This window comes from Ovis canadensis, chromosome 7 (assembly GCF_042477335.2).
Source record: "Ovis canadensis isolate MfBH-ARS-UI-01 breed Bighorn chromosome 7, ARS-UI_OviCan_v2, whole genome shotgun sequence".
Lineage (NCBI taxonomy): Eukaryota > Metazoa > Chordata > Mammalia > Artiodactyla > Bovidae > Ovis > Ovis canadensis.
Window position 1 is genome coordinate 24,071,347 of NC_091251.1, and position 25,967 is coordinate 24,097,313.

General features: G+C 36.6%; 1 protein-coding gene across 1 annotated transcript in view; it reads right to left on the reverse strand.

Moving 5' to 3' along the window:
• GPR137C (G protein-coupled receptor 137C) overlaps positions 1 to 25,967 on the reverse strand; it is a 55,896-nt gene that overhangs the window by 14,083 nt on the left and 15,846 nt on the right. Inside the window, exons 2-3 of the mRNA XM_069597604.1 lie at positions 8,562 to 8,605; positions 6,813 to 7,041 (exon numbers count right to left, since the gene is read on the reverse strand). Of these exons, the coding sequence (XP_069453705.1) occupies positions 6,813 to 7,041; positions 8,562 to 8,605 (273 nt within the window). The remainder of the gene's footprint in view (positions 1 to 6,812; positions 7,042 to 8,561; positions 8,606 to 25,967) is intronic.

Consider the following 25,967-nt stretch of genomic DNA (forward strand, 5'->3'; position numbering starts at 1 on the left):
TTTGGACCTTCCTCAACTTGGCTGTCTTCTTCCTGAGATTTTCCACTGACTTTCCATCTGGAATAGTTTCTTGAATTTTGCCCTATGATTCTTCAAGCAAGTAAAACAGCAGGTTTCTCTTCAAGTTTTGGCTGCCCCATGGACAGGACTTTTCCTCAGGCTAGAAGCTGTAAAAAACAGGAAACTCACGCAGTGTCAGTTCCTTCTTCTAAGAGGCTGCTCTCCAGTGTTGTCAGTGCTTTTTATATTTTTTCCAGGATTTATCTTTGTTTTCTGCAGAAGGTTGAGTCCAATAGAAGCTACTTGGCCAATAGCAGAAGTAGAACCCTGTACATGTTTCTGAATCCATCTCATAAATGCTATTTCCATTTTGAAATTAGAATGCCAAACTAAGCATCAAAAATAAGAAAACAAAGTAATCTCAATTAGTAAGTTTAAAATGTATTTTGATAACTATAAGGCCTAAACAGTTTAAAAATAGTTTCATGGTGCTAAGACATTATGGAATTAGATCTCTGGCTTTAATGACTCTACTGTTACAGATAAGATGGCTTTAAGGTGATGGTCTTTATGTCCATGGAAAAATAAAAAAAATTCTGAAAATGCTGGCTGGTCTAGTAGAAGAATTTAGAAGTATAAAGGAAAGGTACTTGAGCTTAGGAAGAGATAAAAGATTAAAGACCCAGTGTTATAAGCAGGGATTTTTCAAATGGGACAAGTGTGTGGTGTAATGGAATAGGAAATAAGACTTGCAGTTTAAGAACTGGAATAATGAAGGCAGTAAATTAAAGAAGCACCACAGCTCAAGATGAATGAAAAAAATTCCAGTGACTCAAGACAGAAATCAGAATACTGGGAAGGTAGCAATCATATCTATTACAGAGGATGATGCAGCCTCTGGTTTTTGTTTTTTTGTTTTTTTTAAACCATCATCTTCAACAAATTCTGGTGAAGTCATATTTCAGGTGGTGGATAACCACCATTAATGGTATTTTAGCCTGTTACTTTAATGTGGCCTAAGTAACCATAAACTACTTCTTTAGTCTTATAGGATCAGCTGGTCTCCATGAATGATCAAAAATATAGTTTAGTTGAATGTTACTGTGTCTCTGCAAGATGCTGATGATGACTTCCGTCCCAATATAGTAATTAATATGGATCAAGAGTGGAGTGAACATGGGACAGAAAGGTTTGCATCGTAATTAAAACTGTTAGACATTCAGGAGAGAGAGACAGAAAATGCATTATTTGCAAACAGCTAACTAGGCAGGGAGACAAGCTAACCTTGAGTCAGACAATGATTTGTTTTACACTCTTATCCAGATATAAAACTGTACATGCCCTTGATTAGAGATGTAAGGCTAAAAGCTCAACTTCTGTACTCACCCTAACTTTGAGTGGTCTTTCATACAGGTAATCCCAACTTGCCATTATTTTGGCTCCTATAACGGCAGGTTGGGATTATCTGTATGAAAGACCACTCAAAGATGAGGTGAGTCCAAAAGTTGAGCTTTTAAATTAAATTAACTAATTTGAAATCTTTTTTGTGCCACTATTTTATCCATTAAAAATAACATGTCTCTTATATTCTTATAAATATGCTGATTTTTCCTAAAATGGAAATTAATATTAGAATAAAAATTATTTTATTGTATGTATTTTAATGTTAAAAGTTATATTATAATTCTGATTAAAAGTAAATAAATTCAAATATACCACAGAAAACAAACAAAGAAAGGCAAAGCAAAGAGCAATTCAAAAAACTTAATTGGAGAAAAGGACTAATACTGACAAATGATCATATTAATAAATATAAAGTATTTGTTTACCCTATAAAGAGTTTGTCAAAAAGAAACATTTTATCTAAAGTTAATGAGACACACTTGAAATGTCAACAATATACAAAAAGTTTAAAAATAATATTAGGAAAATAATTAAAAAGCAAATAAAAAAGGTCATTATATACTCCCAACAATACAAGTTCCAAAAATTTCTAAGAAAAATGACTCATTTATTAGATAAAATGTTGGAGACTTCAACCCTTACAAAATCTGTGCAGAAAGGAATATAAAGAGTCAAAATTAAAATATTTAAAAGAGAAATCCTATTCTCCAGTAATTCTTATTTTTTTCAGTTCCTTTGGAGAATTTGATTATATATAGAGGACCTGTCTCCAGACACATTTCGCCAACAATTTTAGGTATTCAAGAACTTTTTGAAGCTACATTACCATCCTTGTGTATACATTAGGATCATAATAGCTAACATTTATAAGGCTGTCCTAAGTGCTAGGAATTATACTAAACACTTTATATGCATTTTAATTTAATTTTTATAACAACATTATAAGGTAGGTACTACTCTTATCCTCAAATGAGGATCAACATTATCATTATTTTCATTCTACAGACCAGGAGAGTGACCAATAGAGGTGCTGTTACTGAAACAGGAAGGAAGGTGGCAGGGAACAACTTTTAAAAGAATGATATAGCCATGCTGCTGCTGCTAAGTTGCTTCAGTTGTGTCTGACTCTGTGCGACCCTCGAGACAGCAGCCCACTAGGCTCCCCCATCCCTGGGAGTCTCCAGGCAAGAACACTGGAGCGGGTTGCCATTTCCTTCTCCAATGCATGAAGGTGAAAAGTGAAAGTGAAGTTGCTCAGTCGTGTCCAACTCCTAGTGACCCCATGGACTGCAGCCTACCAGGCTCCTCTGTCCATGGGATTTTCCAGGCAAGAGTACTGGAGTGGGGTGCCACTGCCTTCTCCTGATATAGCCACAGGACATGACAAACACTAGTTAGAACCAACTAGGTCCAATGTGGCAGAAGATCTGACTTCCAGTAGACCTCGTTATATGCCCATCATAACACATTAGCAAAAGCTAAGAGACACACCCACCAGTGCCATGACAATTTCAAGCTGGACTGTCAAAAACCAAAAGGTTGACAATAGTCCAATTCCTGGAAATCTCTGTCCCTTCCTCAAAATATTTGGAATAATCCTTCCACTCATTAGCCTATGAAACTATCCAATACATAGTGAAAGTGAAGTCGCTCAGTCGTGTCCAACTCTTTGCGACCCCATGGACTGTAGCCTACCAGGCTCCTCTGTCCATGGGATTTTCCAGGCAATAGTACTGGAGTGGATTGCCATTTCCTTCTCCAACATAAAAACTAACCACCCTATATTTCAGGGCCTCTTGCCTTCTGAGATGGCCCACACTCCATCTGTAGAATGTGTTTCTCTCTAAATAAATCCACTTCTTACCTATCACTTTGTCTCTCACTGAATTCTTTCTTCGATGAGACATCAAGAATCTGTGCTTCATTAAGGGCTGAGACCAGGTGTGTGATAGCAAGACCATGGGTTCAAATCCCAATCTGAACAATCTGCACGGTTTCATTACTTGTCCAATTGCTCAATTGGTCATACAGCCAATGAACAAGAGAGATAGGATTTATTTATATCCTTATCTCTCTGATCCCAGGGTCTTTTTCTTTTTTTTTTTAGCTCTTAATCATTATGATACACTGTCTCTCATTAAGGTCATTCCAAATTAATTAAAAAATGAATATATATGAAAAAGAGATATAAACATATCTCAAAGTATATCCAACCACATTTTTAAATTTATGTCATCCTCACTGCAGAAGAGAATTTGAAGTAGTTACAGAGATACATACAGAATAAAAAACAAATATAGGAATGTGTGGGGATGGGGTAAGATGCAGGGATGGGGTAAGAATGTGAAATGAAATGAGAGGTAGACCCGGAACACAACTGGGTATCATGAGATCACCTGTGATTGATATAAAGATGAGCCACAGATTTGCCTCTGCACAACACAGGAGCCAGGGAAAAGAACTTTAATATTTTTCTTGGTACTGAACTGGAGAAAAAGATCTTTTCTAGGGAACAACAACATAATACGATAAGACTTTAAGACAAATGTTTCTCACAATAAATTTCTTACACATTTCCTGATGTAGACCAAAGCATGATGTGCCAGTATATGTCAGGAAAGACAATTCTATCCAGGGTATAATGCAGTCTCAGAATATAACTCTATAATGAACTGAATCGGGCAGAGGATAGATATGGAACAGATGAGGAAACGGATAGACTGTATATCCTTCAGGTAATGTTTCTGGAAATTAAGCTTTTGAGTTTAACAACTAATATTTTCTCCAACAAGAATCTGGAGTACAGAAATTCTACATTGTTCAGGAGGCCAGAGTCATATGCACAGACAATCACGCAGAGTGTAAAACTGATAACTTCCTGTGGAAGTTAGGGGGCCCAAAGAGAACATATATCTGAATTTTAGACTTTTCACCAAAGTGAAAGTAGAATAGTATCTATCTATATGTAGAGATAATATTTAATTCACACCAATTTGTAAATATGTAGTATTTAAGACATGGCTGAAATCCAAAAGATGTTGCTATAATATACAGTAATGATATTATGGAAAGTTGCCAAGGCAGTACTGAGAAAACATATTGCTCTAAATACCTTTATTAGTTTAATTTAAAATAATAAATTAAGTATCTATATAAGAACATAGATATGGAACAAAGTAACAACCTTACATATGTAAGAAAATCAGAAACTGAAAGAGAAGAAATAAACTATTCAAAGTCATAATAACAAATATTTAAAAAGCAAGTCAGAGTTGCTACTTTGAAAAAGAACCAAGTCACAGCACTGATATGGTAGCTAAAGAATAAAATTAAGAGAATTCAAACAGAAAGTTATTTCTAAATTTTATTTTGGAGATGAAGAAGAAGGGACAAAATTAAGGTCATAAAAAGGAGAAACATTAAAGTTACGCCTTAAAGTTGGGTAAGATAAGGACAAACCACGGAATAGAGCACTGGGAGTGGAAAGACATTTCAGGAAGATGAAACAGCCTAAAGGTATGGAGACAGGGAAGCATACCTGTACTACTTAGAAATAAGGTTGGTAAGACTGAGACAAATCATGGAGGATCTCATTATCCTGAATATGTAGAAGAAGGAAGGAAGAATAAAGAGAAAAACAGAAGATCAAAGTCTGAACTTTAAGGAAAACCCTCTTAGGGATAGCAAGAAACAAGGTCAGTTTGAAAGTGGAGGAGACAGATGCTCAACAAACATTTGCTGACTGAATAAAAGAAATGGCCATTACTATATGTTGTTATAGAAGTCAAAAAACAAAAATGAGTCTAGAGATTTTACAAAGAAAATGTGGAAGCAAGATGATGTACTATTTGAACAAACCTAATTAGGAAAACCAAGAACTACAGAACAGTATAATACAAATAATTTACTATCTCATATTATATTTACCTTTACAGGTATGTATTTGAACATGTTTCTTTGTAGTGTTCCAAGAGAATTCTGAATCCGTGCACTTTTTAAATTTAAGTGAATATCTTTCATATGATAGTAATGGAAAGGTATTTAAAATAATTCTGGAGGAATTATCAGATTAACTTCCCTCCTCACATTGGTAACTTAACTACATTCAGAGAATTCTGTATATCACAATGAGCAAAACCAAACTTAAAAAGTTTCTAAGTATTCAGAAAACAAGCCTTCAAATTCAGCCTCATTTATTTATGTTTCATCACTAGACCAAAGGGGTAAGGAATATATCCTGGTGTTGTCCCACTATGAAAAGATGCTGTTGCTACATCTAAAGATTATGCACCACAACAACGGTGATTGTATTCTTCTTAACACTTATATGGAAGCCAGAATTAACTAAAATATTTGACTTTTAGGAAGTAAACTGTTAGAAGTTGAATTTAAAAATTTCCAGGCAAGATTAATGGATTTGAAAGTAAGTCTATGTCTCTCTCTCTCTTTCTCTCCTCTATTTCTATTCTTGTTTCTATATTTATATTTCTATTGATGTAAGTTTAAAAAATAAAATTAAAATATTCACCTAAACTTAGGGGACAAGTTGATTTCCATGCTTTAGTAGGATTATATTAAGGGTAATAATAATATAGAAATCTAAAAAATATTTCAGAGAACTGTTTAAGAAACTATCTTGCTTATTGTCAGTGAATAGGCAGTGATGCCAAATTAAAGCAAGCTCATATGTACATATAAACCCCCACCCCAAAATCCATACACATATACCCCACACCCAATGCCACATATACACTGTGATACCGATTCACCACTCAACCACACTGTCAATCAGCAACAGCAGAAACATTCATGGGTCTCTGTTAACAGGTTTACATTGGCTTTTGTTTCCTGACCCAAAAGTATACGGAAAGGGAGAAGCAAGGCATTTATAAATTCAGTTACATTACTAGCTGTTTCAAATACAATAGGGACTTCACATTATGGAGTAAAGTAACATTTTCTAAAACTTTATACAAATAAACAACACTAGACCAGTATGACATCTTGACATTGCGAACCCAAATATATATAGACATAAAGTGGTACATCTGTTAAATGGCAATACTGCCACCTTTACTGATGAAACCTAAGTTGTTAGTATGGCCTTGAATATTAGACTATTTGTAATACATTTGTATACATTCTGGCTTATGTAGTTAAATTATAGCCTCCAATGCAGAGGATATGTCATAGAAAATACAGTATGTTCAAGATAAGTGTCTTTGTTTAAAAAACCATTGTTTAGTGAGCACCAAGTTTTGAATACTTTTTAATTTCTTGTGACCATTCTTTCATGCTCAGAAATGTAGCTGACATTCAGAATGCTTTTTAAAGAAATATAAAATTTGGTTCATAAGATGAGGATTTGAAGTTAGACTGTCAAGTATAAATTTAAGAAACACACTTACCTTTGATTCGAGGTAGACATTTGCTGATGACATTTTTGTAATTTTGCATATGTAACTAACTAAAGAGATGGCACAAAGAATAAACAGGCTATCATTAATTAATGCTCGAACAAACACAGTCCATTTCAACTGATTTTCTGGGACATCTCCATGGACTAACATTGCGCAAGTCAAGTTCACCACTAAAAAGAGAAGGCTTGCCAATATAAAGCCCAAATGCAACAGAATTCTGAAAGAAAAAATGAATTTATTAGATTTTTATAAAACTAATGAGAAACTAAATTAATATTGAGTGTGTTACTTTAAGTACAATAATTCCTTCAGTTTAAACTGTTTGTAATTTCATAAAATACAAATTTAATAATTACACAGAGTTACTTAGGATATTTTTGCAATTATGGTATTAGTAACTAAGCCATTTAAAAATGGCATCAGATTTTAAACCGTGAGTTTAAAAATAATCTCATGTGGACTTGAATTCAGTTGCCTCTATCAGAAAGAGTAATATAGGATTATCTTAACTAATTAAAGTAATCCTGAATTTTTCATTTTGTAACTGCTGAGCATATTTTCATTGACCTTTCCATTCTAAGAATTAGCAGGGTTCTAAAATTTGCTTGGAAAATTAATATACCATATATAAATTTAAATTGATCACTAATATAAACTTTAGAAGGGAAATGTATTTTAAACAATTCTCCCCTTTATGAACATCTGATTATAGCAAACATTTATTTCAAACAAGACTAAAGAGGAACATAGGGACAATATATATGGAGTTTCATATACCCATCAGTATCCCATCTTTTTATAAAGTGGCTTATTTATTATGCATACAGAACTACTCCCAAAGTAGAATGCATAACTACTTCCCCTTAAGAAAAATTAGACTACGTCATAAAAACTCTTCAGGTAAGGTGTGGCTCTCTGTATCAAGTAGCTGGAATAGCTATCTATATGAAAGTAACTCAATTCAAATACATTTATACTCCAAATTAACACAATCCAGAAATTTACTTGCCATTCTAGTAGCCTTTACTTTGGGTCACTTTCAAAAGTGGAAATCATAAAATGTTGTTTGCCTTTGTAAGTAATTTACACAAGGAAAATGGAAGGCAATGTGTAATCTGTAACAATCAATCTTTATACATGCCAAATACAAGGGTTCTAGTTTGAGAACTTTAGATCTTAATATTCTCTCAGGTTAAATAATAAAAATAATAATTATATAGCTTGAAACCTAAAATGAACCTTGAAATTATCCATACATCCAGGGAATTATAGTAGTTTAAGAAAAAAAGCATCAGGACGTTAGATGAGGAGCATTGCTGGCAAGTTTATAGAAGAATTGGTCTGAAACCCAAGGCTCCTGACTCCCCAGTTTAGCAATCTCATTTTTGAGGTGAATCAGTAGAGAAACATTATTTATTTCATGGAATGACACTATACATTCTCACTCCAAACAGCATAATCTGTTTGATTATGAGAGTATAATCGATCTTGAGAATTTGAAGAACCCTATGAAGCTACATCTGACATCTGAAGTGGGACAGCGGCAGAGCACCAAAAAAGGTATGCGGCCACAATACTGCTGAAGGGAGAAGACCAGATTATTCCGTTCACTTTCTATGAACTAATCTAAATGCATGATCTTCCGCAAAACTGCTAAAGCACCCTCAACTACCAAGCCCTTCTACCTTGAGAAGAATACTGTAAACAAATTTTACATATGCTACTCATGAAACTTACTTGTGTTTGTCAAGTTCAGTTGCACATCTGACTTTACATATAACCTATAAAAAGAGTATAGAAAAAAGGTTTTGAAAACATGTGTAATACAGTATTCTTAAATTTGCTTTGAATATGCGTTTCAAAGTGATACAACAAGTAATAATAGCAAGTAAACCTCAAATGTTAGCAGTTGAACCACTGAAGCAAAAATAGGCAGGTTTTCAAAGGCTTAATATAATAAATTAATAACTTTCTTTGGTATAATTTTAAACTTAAATAAATTTTAAAATTAAAATTTTTAAACTGAAATAATTCAGTTTCAATATGTAATATTTTAAACTGAAATAAATATACATTTATTGAACTTTTATTTTGAGCCAAACATTGTGCTGGATGGCTTGTAACCTATTTTCAACTTATCTTAAGATGGAACAACTTACTTAAATATGAATATGGCTGAGTGTTCTCCAAATATTATTTCCCCTTAAGATGAAATCATTAAAGGAAACAAAGGACCAAAAAATGAACACAAAGATGAAAAACATATATTTAGTAAACTTACTTCTTTCATAAAGTCTTGCAAAAGGCAGGTCCTCAAATACTTGATGAATCAAGATAAGTGTAGATAAGGTAAATTTGAAATAAAGATGGTACTTCTGAGAACATGGGTGGAAGGTCTAAATTCCTGACTGGTGAATTTGGACTTTACTTTTTATATAGTGGGAAGATAATGAGGGTTTTCATGTAAGCACTCCAAAATACTTCATTAATCTGGCATCAATGTACAGGCAGCCACAGAAAAACTAGGCTAAAAGTAGAAAGACTAGGGACATCCCTGGCAGTCCAGCAGTTAAGACTCTGCACATCAACTGCAGGGGGCGCATGTTTAATCCCTGCTTGGGGAACTAAGATCACATATGTCCATATGAGGCTCAGCCAAAATAAATAAATAAACATAGAAAGACTAGTTACAAGACTGTTGAAATAGATAAGAACTTTGAGTGGGGGTGGGAGTGGGAGTGGGGTGGGGGAATCTAGAAAGAGGCAAGTACAGAAGGTTATAAAGAAACCTAGTGTAAGTCTTTTAATAACTTACTGATTTCAAACAATTACTGAGAACACACTATGAAAGGTACCATGGATTCATAAACCTAGTAACTGTTTCTGCCCTTAAGGAGCTCAGTGTATGAAAGAAAGAGATAAACCAACTATTCTGAAACATGGTGATATCAATGCAAAAGATACTGTCACAACATCTAAGAATCGAGAAAGACTAATTCAGCCCAGGAATGCATTGGAGAAGGAAATGGCAACCCACTCCAGTGTTCTTGCCTGGAGAATCCCAGGGACGGCAGAGCCTGGTGGGTTGCCGTCTATGGGGTCGCACAGAGTCGGACACGACTGAAGCGACTTAGCAGCAGCAGCAAGATGAAAGAGGAGAGATTGTGTGGAGTCAGTGAAGGTGAAAGTCACTGTGTCGAGTCCAACTCTTTGAGACCCTATGGACTATGTAGTCCATGGAATTCTCCAGGCCAGAATAGTGGATTGGGTAGCCTTTCCTTTCTCCAGGGGATCTTCCCAACCCAGGGATCGAACACCAGGTCTCCTGTGTTGCAGGCGGATTCTTTACCAGCTGAGCCACAAGGGAAGCCCAAGAATATTGAAGTGGGTAGCCTATCCCTTCTCCAGCAGATCTTCCCAACCCAGGAATCGAACCCAGGTCTCCTGCATTGCAGGTGGATTCTTTACCAACTGAGCTATCAGGAAAGCCTGTAAAGAGTCAGGGAGGGCTTTGGAAGCTACATTTGAGTCAAGTTATGATGGAGAAATGAATATTAGGTAAATGTTCAGGCAAAGATAGTGGCTTGTGAGTTTACTTATATCTATTACATTTTGGTTAACAGTGCCACCATCTACCAGAAGCTAGATGTGATAAAGGATTCTCAAATATCACCTTATTAATCTCTAAATTGTACCACTAAATCATTCTCAGATGTATCTATTTTGTCACTAAGACTATACTGAATTATTACTACAGCCTTTTAATTGGTCTCTCTGCTTCCATTCTTAACTCCATCTGTATCTTTAGAACATAACTGGGCATTTTGCCATTTTCCCTTTATTCTCACCTCTCTACATGTTTTATTTTTATTCAAAATTGTACTAAAATATATATAACATAAAACTACAACTTAACTATTTTCAAATGTACAGTTCAGTTGCATTGAGTACCTTCACACTGTTAGGCAACCATCACCATCATCATCCACCTCCGGGATTTCTTCATCCTCCTGAATTGAAACTCTGGATCCATCTAACAATATTTCCCTTTTCCTCTCCCCTCTAGACTTTGGCAATCACCATTCTAATCTCTGTCTCTATGAATTTGGCTATTCCAGGTACCTCATATAAAATAAATTATACAATATTTGTCTTCTTGTGATTGGCTTGTTTTACTCAGCACAATGTCGTCAAGGTTTATCCATGTACATCACACATGAGCATGTGTCAGAATTATCTTCCATTTTAAGCCTGAATAATATTCCATTTATGTATATACTATATTTTGTTTTTATATTCACCCACTGATGGACACCTGAGTAGCTTCTGCCTCTTGGATGCCGTGAATAATGCTGCTGTGGGTACTGTGGATAATACTGCTTGGATACTGTGAATAATTCTATACACGAGTATGTTTTGTTGTTGCTCAGTCGCTAAGTCGTGTTCAAACTTTTGTGACCCCATGGGCTGTAGCTCACCAGGCTTCCCTGTCCTTCACTCTCTCTCAGAGTTTGTTCAAACTCAAGTCCATTGATTCAGTGATGCCATCTAATCATCTCATTCTCTGTCGCCTCCTTCTCCTCCTGCCCTCAATCTTTCCCAGCATCAGGGGCTTTTCCAATGAGTTGTTTCTTTGCACCAGATGACCGACGTATTGGAGCTTCAGCTTTAGCATCAGTCCTTCCAATGAATATTCAGGATTTGATTTCCTTTAGAATTGACTGGTTTGATCTTCTTGCTGTCCAAGGGAATCTCAAGAGTCTTCTCTAGCACCACAATTCCAAAGTATCAATTCTTCAGTGCTCAGCCTTCTTCATGGTCCAACTCTCACATCCATACTATATATGACTTAAATCATTTAAGAGTAAGTTACATATGCAATGCCCCTTTACCTTTAAATATTTCAGTGTATATAATACTTCCTTTATAAAGGAAATTCTCTTATATAACCTGTACAATTATAAAAATAATAAAATTGATAAAGTATCATTATCTAGTCTGCAGACCTTATTCAGATTTTGCCATTTGCTCCCCAAAGTGCCATTCACAGGGTGGGGGAGGGAATCCAAGATTATACATTGCACATAGGTTTATTGTATACTTAGTTCCTTGTTATTTTTTCCCTTTGTCTTTTATGATACTCAGTTTTAAAGAGTTCAGACCAGTGATTCTGTAGAATGCTTCTCACTGGGTTTATTAGATAGTTCCTCATGATTAGATTCAGAATATTTTCAGAATATTCCTATTTTGATAGGAAAACCACAGAAATGATCACACTGCATTCTTCTAGTGCATTATATTATGAAGCTCAAGATGTTGATTCGCCCCATTACTGTGATGTTAACTTGGATCATTGGTTTGATCAGATGGTATCCACCAGGTTTCTCCAGGTTTAAGTCACTATTTTCCCCACTGTAATGAATATCATGTGGAGAGCTATTTAGATTCTTTTTTTTATTATTATGTTTATTTTTAATTGAAGGAAAATTGCTTTACTACGTTGTGTTGGTTTCTGTAGTACAACAACGGGAATCAGTCATAATTATATATACATTTGCCCCCTGTTGAGTCTCTCTTCTCTTCCCCTCACCCTGCCACTCTAGGTTGTCACAGAGTACTAGGCTGGACTCCCTATCTTATACAGCAGCTTCCTGAGATATTCAACTTCTAGTAAATATCTTTTATTCTTCAAACTTTCATACACTAGTTTTAGCATCTATCAATCATTCTTGCCAGAATGAATTATTACTATTTGGAATACTTTATTTAAAAAATGAATCTGATCATACCATTCCAGGAAAAAGCCCACACGCCTTTGACACAGCAAAGGCCTTTTACCACCTAGCTCCACGTTCCCATCATTGTATCCTTTTATCCCTGTCTTCAGTCTTACGGTCTGCTTATTCTGAGTTACAACTTCCCTGGTGGCTTAGATGGTAAAGCGTCTGTCTACAATGCGGGAGACCTGGGTTCGATCCCTGAGTCGGGAAGATCCCCTGGAGAAGGAAATGGCAATCCACTCTGGTACTATTGCTTGGAAAATCCCATAGACAGAGGAGCCTGGTAGGCTACAGTCCATGGGGCCGCAGAGTTGGACACGACTGAGCGACTTCACTTTCACTTTCCCATAAGGGGTTTCATTTCACATCTCTATGCCTTTGTACATGTTTTTACTTTACCTGAAATATGATTTCATGGTTATATAACAAATTCTAATTTATCCTTCAACACCTTATTCGAGTGTCATTCTTTGTTCACCATAAGTGCCTCAGGAAGAAGGAAACCACCCTGTATCCTTGCATTACAAACCACACTCTATGGCACTTATCCACATTTTAATCCCCCTCTTAAGAGAGACTGTAACTTACTCATATTTATAGTCCCAGTGCCCAGCATAATGCCTGGTTCATAGTAGGTTCAGAAACTGTTTGAATAAGTGAATTTAGGTCAAAGCAAGTGCTTTGGTATGTTGTTGTGGTGTGAGTGAATATAAGAAATATGGCACAAGTAGAAACTGAAGGGAAAAGCAGTTGTCCAATAATGGAAGACTTGTATAAAAATGTAAAAGGATTAGACCTTAATTCTCACAACTGTACAATAGTTTTTATGCTTGAGTAATTTATTAGGTGTCAGTATAGACAATGGATCAGAATGCCAAAAAGAATTTCAGTTAAGGCTGTTGCATTTGAGCAAATTGACAGTGTTAGTAACTCAGTCCAGGCTCCTCTGTCCATGGGATTCTCCAGGCAAGAATACTGGAGTGGGATGACATTCCCTTCTCCAGGGGATCTTCTTAACCCAGGGATCGAACCTGAATCTCCTGCACTGCAGCCAGATTCTTAACAGTATGAGCCACCAGTGAGGGAGTCTACTTTTCCTCATTCTCAAGTTTTGAATCTAAAGAACTATTAGAATCAAAGTCCTACTGACAAAATTTTTAAAGGCAGGTCATGTAATTGATTTTTAGTTTTTTTTTTTTCCATTGTATAATGATTTTATTTTTTTTTATGATTTTATATTGAAGTTTCTTTTTTTTCTCTTATCTTTATTTATTTTTTTATTTTAGTTTTTTATTTTTTAAATTTAAAAATCTTTAATTCTTACATGCATTCCCAAACATGAACCCCCCTCCCACCACCCTCCCCATAACATCTTTCTGGGTCATACCCATGCACCAGCCCCAAGCATGCTGCATCCTGCGTCAGACATAGACTGGCGATTCAATTCACATGATAGTATACATGTTAGAATGTCATTCTCCCAAATCATCCCACCCTCTCCCTCTCCCTCTGAGTCCAAAAGTCCGTTATACACATCTGTGTCTCTTTCCCTGTCTTGCATACAGGGTCGTCATTGCCATCTTCCTAAATTCCATATATATGTGTTAGTATACTGTATTGGTGTTTTTCTTTCTGGCTTACTTCACTCTGTATAATCGGCTCCAGTTTCATCCATCTTATCAGAACTGATTCAAATGAATTCTTTTTAACTGCTGAGTAATACTCCATTGTGTATATGTACCACAGCTTTCTTATCCATTCATCTGCTGATGGACATCTAGGTTGTTTCCATGTCCTGGCTATTATAAACAGTGCTGCGATGAACATTGGGGTACATGTGTCTCTTTCAATTCTGGTTTCCTCGGTGTGTATGCCCAGCAGTGGGATTGCTGGGTCATAAGGTAGTTCTATTTGCAATTTTTTAAGGAATCTCCACACTGTTCTCCATAGTGGCTGTACTAGTTTGCATTCCCACCAACAGTGTAGGAGGGTTCCCTTTTCTCCACACCCCCTCCAGCATTTATTGCTTGCAGATTTTTGGATCGCAGCCATTCTGACTGGTGTGAAGTGGTACCTCATTGTGGTTTTGATTTGCATTTCTCTAATAATGAGTGATGTTGAGCATCTTTTCATGTGTTTGTTAGCCATCCGTATGTCTTCTTTGGAGAAATGTCTATTTAGTTCTTTGGCCCATTTTTTGATTGGGTCGTTTATTTTTCTGGAATTGAGCTGCATAAGTTGCTTGTATATTTTTGAGATTAGTTGTTTGTCAGTTGCTTCATTTGCTAGATGCAGAGAAGGCCTTTGACAAAATTCAACATCCATTTATGATAAAAACCCTCAAGAAAGCAGGAATAGAAGGAACATACCTCAACATAATAAAAGCTATCTATGACAAACCCACAGCAAACATTATCCTCAATGGTGAAAAATTGAAAGCATTTCCCCTAAAGTCAGGAACAAGACAAGGGTGTCCACCTTCACCGCTACTATTCAACATAGTTCTGGAAGTTTTGGCCACAGCAATCAGAGCAGAAAAAGAAATAAAAGGAATCCAAATTGGAAAAGAAGAAGTAAAACTCTCACTGTTTGCAGATGACATGATCCTCTACATGGAAAACCCTAAAGACTCCACCAGAAAATTACTAGAGCTAATCAATGAATATAGTAAAGTTGCAGGATATAAAATCAACACACAGAAATCCCTTGCATTCCTATACACGAATAATGAGAAAGTAGAAAAAGAAATTAAGGAAACAATTCCATTCACCATTGCAACAAAAAGAATAAAATACTTAGGAATATATCTACCTAAAGAAACTAAAGACCTATATATAGAAAACTATAAAACACTGATGAAAGAAATCAAAGAGGACACTAATAGATGGAGAAATATACCATGTTCATGGATTGGAAGAATCAATATAGTGAAAATGAGTATACTACCCAAAGCAATTTACAAATTCAATGCAATCCCTATCAAGCTACCAGCCACATTTTTCACAGAACTAGAACAAATAATTTCAAGATTTGTATGGAAATACAAAAAACCTCGAATAGCCAAAGCAATCTTGAGAAAGAAGAATGGAACTGGAGGAATCAACTTGCCTGACTTCAGGCTCTATTACAAAGCCACAGTCATCAAGACAGTATGGTACTGGCACAAAGACAGACATATAGATCAATGGAACAAAATAGAAAGCCCAGAGATAAATCCACACACATATGGACACCTTATCTTTGACAAAGGAGGCAAGAATATACAATGGAGTAAAGACAACCTCTTTAACAAGTGGTGCTGGGAAAACTGGTCAACCACTTGTAAAAGAATGAAACTAGATCACTTTCTAACACCGTACACAAAAATAAACTCAAAATGGATTAAAGATCTAAATGTAAGATCAGAAACTATAAAACTTCTAGAGGAGAACATAGGCAAAACACTCTCAGACATAAATCACAGCAGGATCCTCTATGATCCACCTCCCAGAATTCTGGAAATAAAAGCAAAAATAAACAAATGGGATCTAATTAAAATTAAAAGCTTCTGCACAACAAAGGAAAATATAAGCAAGGTGATTTTTAGTTTTAAAATTTATTACATATAGGCAGAGATAGTTCTTGCCTGGAGAATCCCAGGGACGGGGGAGCCTGGTGGGCTGCCGTCTATGGGGTTGCACAGAGTCGGACATGACTGAAGCGACTTAGCAGGAGCAGCAGCAGAGATAGAGATAACAGGTGAGTTTTGGAATATAAGAAATAAATCATAACCACCCAGAGAGGTGATAGCTGCAACTCAAAGTAGAAGATACTTGGGAAAACAAATGTAGAATGAGAAATCAACCTGTGATATGTTCACATTTTACAGTAAAAGTGAAAAAGCCCGAAAAGTGAAGAAAAGAGAGATGAGCAAGGGAGAGAGCCTTAAGAATCAGACTAGTCATAGAAAGCAGTGGAGTAGTTTAGAGGTAAAAGGAAGAAAGTATAGCCTTTGTTCAATTCTGCAAAAAGTCAAGAATAATTAAGAATGAACATTTGACTGGGATAACTTGAAGAGAATAGTTTTCAGTGGAACTGCAGAAGAAAAAGCATGGAAGTAAGACAACAAACGCAGGGAGCACGGACTATATGAGATATTTCTTAAGATAGGAGATAAGAGAAACCGGAGTATTTGTTTGACTGGAAGTCATGTATTGGAACATTGCATGTTTCTGCACGGTCCAGGGTTTCCGCTATGCAAGGGATTTACACAGCGAACTTCCTTGAAAACTAGAAATGGTGTCTATCCCAGTGGCAGAGGGAAGATCTGTCTCTTGATTGGTATAACAGAGAGAACATCTCTCTCCCTGAAGACATTCCAGGGGAGTAAAGTTTTCATCTCCCTCCTTGGTGAAGATTTGCTTACATTTCAGAATAAAGACAAGGTCTGCCTGTCTTCTTTATCTGGGGTTATCTCTCCTGTAACATACCTTGCTGCACACACAGTTAACATCTGGCCCTCACTGGTTGCCTTATGGGAACTGGGCTTGGGGAATTGGTTCAAAAAACTGCTTTGGTTGCTTCTTGTTTTTTCTCATGAGCAATAAATGGCCTTTTTCTCTGACCTATGGGTTTTCTGCTTTCTTTTGGTATATGTCTATAAAACTGTGGGAGGCTAACCTATCAACTTCCGAATAGAATAAAATCTCAGACAGTCACAATTTCTGGTTTAATGATCTGTTGATCAGAAATGAACTAGAGAGGGTGAAATGGTAAATGGAGGAGAGTGGGAGAAAGGAAAGGAGAGCTCAATTGTTAAAGAAAGCTCTAGGTGAGGCAGGTCAGCTCTGAAAAGGAAAACACATACTTTTGAGATAAGAGAGAGGAAAAGATAGCTGAGAAAAGAAAACTTGGAGATCTGTACAGAAAATGTAAAATAATCTACAAACCACTTTGTTAAAATAAGAAATTTGGATGTAGCAATTTTGACATAGAGAAAATGGATGAGGGAATTTGGCAGATGGTTTTGTTTTTTTTTTTTAAGTAAAGCAGGAGGCAAGGTCATATCCTGAGAAGGGATGTTAGACTTAAGCACTTGAATATGGGAAACATTTGGAACACATGGATAGAGGGCTATAAAAGATTATTTTCAGAAACAGAGAGGTCCAGTTAAAGTCAGGCAGTTGACAGTGGATGTGGCCAGAAAGGGTCCTAATTTTAAAGTTGAAACAACCTAACAGGAAAAAAAAATGAATGCCATTAAAAAGTTAGGATAACTACATTGTACTTTTCAAGTAATAATTTAGAACTGTGACATGTGGAACTACTGTAGAGAAAGAAAGAGTGAGTGAACCACAAGGGCACAACATAGTCAAGAGAAGAGAAATACTAGACAGGCCAGGTACTAAATGCAAATCACATCAGACAGAAGCTAATGGAGTGGGGAAAACAAAAAGGGTAAAGTGAGTAAAGGTTAGGATGAGGGTAAAAAATAAATAAAGGGATAAATTCAAGATGTATAAGGGGAAGAGAAGAAACTGGTTGAAAAGAATTGCTTAATTTTCAAGAACTTATCCAAGGCATGATCATGCTACTGAGCAGCTCAAATAGAAATGGAAGGTTTTAGAGCTTTGAGAAACCACTGAAGTGAGAGAATTGGATGGGTTATCAATATGGGCTTTGAAAAAGATCTATATAACAAGAGACCAGACTAGGAGAAGGAAAGTAATGATTCATCCATGGAAGTGGAAGTTATTATGATAGCCAATGATGATCTAATCAGATGGCATGTGTTTAAGAGCGATGGTGATGGTATAACATTAGTAAACAGTATTGGGAAACATAAAATAGCCGATTATTCTTCCCACAAGTCTGCAAAAAGCTAGATTTCAGTGAAGGCATCTAAAAGGTTCAAATGAAGAAGAGAATAGGGACAGAGTAGAAAGTGTAATTCAAAAGGTCATGGAATGGGATAAATAATGGGTATGAGAGGGAGTGGAGCTGAATAAGGAAAAAAATTAAAGGTCAGCAGTCCTCCCAGATTTGCAATATGTTACAATGCATCATATAAACACAACCAGTTGCTTTGATCACATTTAGATTATAATAATATTAAAAAAGATGACCTGATATTAGTAGATTCCAAGTATTTTATAGAATACAGCTAACAGGACATGATGCTAGGTAAAAAATTAATATTATAAAATGTCAAGCAATTATGATTTACTAAGATGTTAAGACAGTGAAGGAGAGTTCAGGAAACACATTTACTTTATGTAGATTTCCAGAAGTTTATAATGGTAAATAACATATAGTTACATGATTTGCCAATGGCAATTTATAGTCAGAGGGGCCATATCTTTTCAGGTCTTTCTTAATATCAGAAAAAATGAATAAATGGGCCATTTTATTTTTTAATCAAACATTAGGAAATTGAAGTATAGTTGATTTATAATCAGTTGTGTCTGACTCTTTGCGACCCCATGGACTATAGTCCAGACTCCTCTGTCCATGGAATTCTCCAGGCAAGAATATTGGAGTGGGTTGTCATTTCCTCCTCCAGGGGATCTTCCTGACCCAGGGATCAAAGCCAGTTTCCTGCGTCTCCTGCATTGGCAGGCAGATTCTTTACCTGCCACCTGGGAAGCCCTGATTTATAATATTATAATATCAGTTTTAGGTATACAACATAGAAATTTAAATTTTTTTGTAAATTATACTCCATTTAAAGCTATTATAAAGTATTTGCTATAGTCCTTGTGTTATACAGTATATCCCTCTAATTTACATACTGTATATATAGTTTGTACTTCTTAACCTCTATCCCTATCTTGCCCCTCTCATCTTCTCTTTCTCCCTGGTAACTGCTAGCTTGTTCTCTATATCTGTGAGTCTGTTTTTGTTTTGTTATAGTCATTCATTTATTTTTCAGATTCCATATATAAGTGATAATACACAGTACTTGTCTTTGACTTATTTTACTGTGTGTAATACCCTCCAAGCAGGGTGACAATATACAGCCTTGACGTACTCCTTTTCCTATTTGGAACCAGTCTGTTTTTCCATGTCCAGTTCTAACTGTTGCTTCCTGACCTGCATACAGATTTCTCAAGAGGCAGGTCAGGTGGTCTGGTATTCCCCTCTCTTTCAGAATTTTCCAGTTTATTGTGATCCACACAGTCAAAGGCTTTGGCATAGTCAATAAAGCAGAAGTAGATGTTTTTCTGGAACTCTCTTCCTTTTTCCATGATCCAAAAGATGTTGGCCATTTGATCTCTGGTTCCTCTGCCTTTTCTAAAAGCAGCTTGAACATCTGGAAGCTCATGGTTCACGCATTGCTGAAGCCTGGCTTGGAGAATTTTGAGCATTATTTTACTAGCGTGTCAGATGAGTGCAATTGTGCGGTAGTTTGAGCATTCTTTGGCATCGCCTTTCTTTGGGATTGGAATGAAAACTGACCTTTTCCAGTCCTGTGGCCACTGCTGAGTTTTCCAAATTTGCTGGCATATTGAGTGCAGCACTTTCACACAAGCTGGAATCAAGATTGCCAGGAGAAATATCAATAACCTCAGATATGCAGATGACACCACCCTTATGGCAGAAAGTGAAGAGGAACTAAAAAGCCTCTTGATGAAAGTGAAAGAGGAGAGTGAAAAAGTTGGCTTAAAGCTCAACATTCAGAAAATGAAGATCATGGCATCTGGTCCCATCACTTCATGGGAAATAGATGGGGAAACAGTGGAAACAGTGTCAGACTTTATTTTGGGGGGCTCCAAAAGCACTGCAGATGGTGACTGCAGCCATGAAATTAAAAGACGCTTACTCCTTGGAAGGAAAGTTATGATCAACCTAGATATCATATTCAAAAGCAGGGACATTATTTTGCCAACAAAGGTCCATCTATGGTTTTTCCAGTGGTCATATATGGATGTGAGAGTTGGACTGTGAAGAAAGCTGAGTGCCGAAGAATTGATGCTTTTGAACTGTGGTGTTGGAGAAGACTCTTGAGAGTCTCTGGAGGAGATCCAACCAGTCCATTCTAAAGGAGATCAGTCCTAGGTGTTCATTGGAAAGACTGATGCTAAAGCTGAAACTCTAATACTTTGGCCACTTCATGCAAAGAGTTGCCTCACTGGAAAAGACTTTGATGCTGGGAGGGATTGGGGGCAGGAGGAGAAGGGGACAACAGAGGATGAGATGGCTGGATGGTATCACCGACTCGATGGACGTGAGTTTGAGTGAACTCTGGGAGTTGGTGATGGACAGGGAGGCCTGGCATGCTGTGATTCATGGGGTTGCAGAGAGTCAGACACAACTGAGCGACTGAACTGAACTGAGTACCCTCCAAGTCCATCCATGTTGCTGTAAATGGAAAAAGTTCATTTTTCATGGCTGAATAGTATTCCATTTGTATGTATACATCTTCATTTATCTGTTTGTGGACATTTAAGTTATTTCCATATTTTGGCTATTATAAATGATGTTGCTATGAACACTGAGGTGCCTGTATCTCTTTGAATTAGTCTGTTCTCTTTCTTCAGATATATTCCCAGAAGTGGAATTGCTGCATCATAGGTATAGCTCTACCTTTTGGTTTTTGAGAAACCTCCATTCTGTTTTCTACAGCAGTTGTATCAATTTACATCCCCACAAACACTATACAAGAGCTCTCTTTTCTCCACATCCTCACCAACAGGTTAGTTGTGCCCGTTTTGATTGATGATAGCCATGCTGACAAGTGTGAGGTAATATTCAATGTGGTTTTGGTTTTGTATTTCTCTGATTAGTGATGGTGAGTATATTTTCATGTGCCTGTTAGCCATCTATATATTTCTCTCGGAAAAAAATATCTACTCAGGTCTCCAGCTCACTTTAAAAATCAAGTTGTTTGTTTTTTTGATACTGAGTTGAATAAGCTGTTTATATGTTCTGGATATTAACTCCTTATTAGTCGTATCTGCAAACATCTTCTGTCATTCAATACATTGTCTTTTTGTTTTGTTGATGTTTTCCTTTGCTATGCAAAAGCTTTTATGTTTGATTGGGTTCCATCTGTTTGTTGTGGCTTTTGCTTCCTTTGCCTTAGGAGACAGACCCAAAAAAATATTACTATGATACATCTCAAAGAGTGTTCTGCCTATGTTTTCCTCTAGGAGATTATGGCTTCTCATCTTTGAGTTTATTTTTGTATACATTCTAATTTCATTCTTCTACATGTAGCCCCTCAGTTTCCCACACCACTTTTTGAAGAGTCTTTTTCCCATTGTATATTCTTGTCTCTTTTGTCCTAGATTAATCAACCATAACAGTGTGGGTTTATTTCTGGGCTCTCTATGCTTTTCCATTGATCTATGAGCCTGTTTTTATGCCAGTACTACACTGTTTTTATGACTGTAGCTTTGTAGTATAGTCTGAAGTCAGGGAGCATTAATGAGTTTACTTAATACAGGTATCTCAATATTTGAGGAAGAGTTACAGTGGAAATGTGTATCATTTACTGTCTCCCAGGGCATGCAGAACAATGGTGCTTAGAAATAGTAGATACTGAAATACCTATAGAATGTGTGCTTTTCTATAGAATTTATTTTTGTCAATTTTCCTTCATTTGTTGATTTGAAATAGAAACTTTATTAGAGGACATACCTATATAAACTTTGAAATTGATGCAAAAATAAATTGTGGTGAATAAAATCTCTTTGCCATGGTAAATAGAAACTGAAACTGAAAGTTGCTCAGTCGTGTCCGACTCCTTCTGACCCCATGGACTATACAGTCCATGGACTTCTCCAGGCCAGAAGACTGGAGTGGGTAGCCTTTCCCTTCTCCAGGGGATCTTCCCAACCCAGGGATTGAACCCAGGTCTCCCTCATTGCAGGTGGATTCTTTACCCGCTAAGCCACAAGGGAAGCCCATGGTAAACAGAAAGGCATGTATTTCCAACTAGGTAGCTTTCTTTCATAGAAACACTTTCCTTAGTTTCCATCTCAGTTTAAGTTCCTGTGGAACACAGTGCACCATTCCCAAGTTTGCCATTGCTACTGTTGCAGATTTTAAAACTTAGACTTTTAGTTACCTTAGCTATAAATTGAGTAGTCAGACTTTTCTCACATATTCTCTTTCAGTGCCTATTTCATGTTTTAAAAACTCCTTCTAATCTTCTAAATATTTTTAAAATAAACATTAAATAAGTTTCTAGGATACATAGAATATAATATCTTTCTGTCAGTTTCTTAGGATACTAGCACCTTTTTAGATTTCTTTGCTTAGCCTGATATTTTTCAAGTTGCTTAAAAATGGTTTTATGCAATTAAACTGAGGTGTTTTGATTTATAATTCAATAAGTTCCAGATTAATACTGAAGATACATATCTAATTTTGTTCTAAGCTGAAACTCCACTAAGACAATACTAAAGGGATTTTCTTAAAATAGATAAACCTATAAATGTGAGTAATATGGGAAATGATAAATAAAGTGTTAGAAGCTAGAAAGCAGATGGATATTGCGTGCAGAAAAGAGTTAACATAGTATTCCTGAGACTGTTATCCTTACCCACTTGTAAGGCTGGTAATTGGCTGGCATTGGGAACTTGGGATTTGGGGGAAGATTTTCACCATTCCCTAAATGAGAAAGGTATTTCATTGTGCCCAGGCTATTTGTACAAACAATACAGTTTGTACTCAACACTTGCTTTCCCTATGGGAGTCTGGAATTTGGGGGTTGGGCAAAGGGTGTTTATATAACTAAGCTCCAATAAAAAACACTTTGGCACTGAGTTTCTCACAAGCTTCCCTGGTAAATAACATTTCACATGCGTTGTCACAACTCATCAAGGAAGGAATTAAGCATATCCTCTGACACTCCTCAGAATTCTCGGAAGCTTGTGCTTGGTTTCCTCTGGACCTTATGCCATATATATTGAAACCCTTACTGATTTTGCCCTATCCTTGCAACAAAATGTAACCATGGTACATAAGTCCTATTAGCAAATCACTGAGGCTGAGGGTGGTCTTAGGGATCATCAACACAATGTGATGAATCCCAAGCTAGTAGTGACGAGGAGTGAGAACCAACTTGATAAATATTTCAGAATCTTCAAAAGTTTCAGGAACCAAGAGAACCAAGTACCACTGGAACTGAGAAGTGGAAGTGACTGCAACAGAGGTGGATAAAAGCTGTTTATGAGCAGCTAAGTCCCTAAGTGCAAAGAAAGAACTAAAGAGCCTCTTGATAAAAGAGGAGAGTGAAAAAGTTGGCTTAAAACTCAACATTCAGAAAACTAAGATCATGGCATCTGGTCCCATCACTTCATGGCAAATAGATGAGGAAACAGTGGAAACAGTGACAGACTTCATTTTGGGGGGCTCCAGAATCACTGCAGATGGTGCATGCAGCCATGAAATTAAAAGACGCTTGCTTCTTGGAAGAAAAGTTATGACCAACCTAGATAGCACATTAAAAAGCAGAGACATTACTTTGCCAATAAAGGTCTGTCTAGTCAACGCTGTGGTTTTTCCAGTAGTCATGTATGGATGTAGAAGTTGAACTATAAAGAAAGCTGAGCAGTGAAGAATTGATACTTTTGAACTTCGGTGTTGGACAAAACTCTTGAGAGTCCCTCGGACTGCAAGGAGATCAAACCAGTCCATCCTAAAGGAAATCAGTCCTGAGTGTTCATGGGAAGGACTGAAGCTGAAGGTGAAACTCTAGTACTTCAGCCACCTGATGTGGAGAACTGACTCATTGGAAAAGACCCTGATGCTGGGAAAGATTGAAGGCAGGAGGAGAAGGGGATGACAGAGCATGAGATGGTTGATGGAAAATTATCTCCAACTTAGAATTCTATAGCTGGTTAAACTAACAATAAAATATAACAGTAGAACAAAAATATTTGACATAAAAAGCTCCCCCAAATTGCTTATCAAGCATATTTTTTCAAGAAGGTTCTAGAGAATTACTCCACTGAAAGGTATGCAATAAGGGATTAACTCAGCAGGCCATAATTGTATAAACTCTACACATTCCACAGAAAGATCTGGTTCTTGCCTAGCACTTGGGAGGTATTTCTGAATCCTTGGAGTATCCTGCCTGATAAGAACACCTTTGTTTACCTGGGGACTTGGGCCATACCAAATAATTTATGCTAACAATGTGATTTATGGTAGCCATGTGACCACCATAATAATTTATGCTAATATATGATTTATATGACCTAGACCACTTAATATGTTTGACCTTTGAAGAGGTGGGAGACTGAGTAATTAAAATCCGCCAGGGAGACCATGCCTATTTGACCGATTCCCAACAAAAAAACCCTGGACACCATGTCTTAGGTGAGTTCTCCTGGCTGGCAATACTTTATAGGTGTTGTCACATGTTGTTGCTAAGAGAATAAGCACTGTCTATAAGACTACTGGGAAAGGACAACTGGAAATCTATCCTGGTTTCTCCTGGACAAAAAGAAACCTTAGAAATTTAATTCAGTAACCTAATTTTATAAATAAAGCTATGCTTTAGAGATGAAGTGGACTAAGAACACACGAGAAATTAAAAGGATTAAAACCTCGGTGTCCTGACTCCTAATTCAAGGCTCATAGGGATCCTGGTTTTCTCTGATACACCTATACATTTAGATCTTTGATGGTACAGAGTTCAATTCCTTAATTACCAAGGAGGCAAACACTGCTTTATTAATAATAGTCATACATATGTCACTGCAACTACTTGTTCATTGTGCAAGATCTGCAGAATTAATATGCCCAAGAAACCAAATAATCTGTTTAGTAAAATATAATGACCTAGAAGCAGTTTAACATCTTTATTTTGTGCTCTTTTGCAGACTATAAAGTACCTTTACTATACCCTTTACTTAACTAGAAGTAGATTTTTAAAAAAGCATAAATAACTATTTCAGGAATGAAGTATTAATTTTTCAAGGAGGAAAATTTGTAAGCTGTCATTATTGAAAATCATCCCAAAATAAAACAGGTTACTATGGGCTACTCGGAGAAGGCGATGGCACCCCACTCCAGTACTCTTGCCTGGAAAATCCCATGGACAGAGGAGCCTGGTAGGCTGTGGCCCATGGGGTCGCGAAGAGTCGGACATGACTGAGCGACTTCCCTTTCACTTTTCACTTTCATGCATTGGAGAAGGACATGGCAACCCACTCCAGTGTTCTTGCCTGGAGAATCCCAGGGACGGGGGAGCCTGGTGGGCTGCTCTCTATGGGGTCACACAGAGTTGGACATGACTGAAATGACTTAGCAGCAGCAGTAGCAGCATGGGCTACACATTAGTTTATCATGCATAGCTTTCTTATTGAAAATTTAATATACCTTATATTAAGGAGTAAACATAATTTATTTCTGAACTAAGAATTTCATA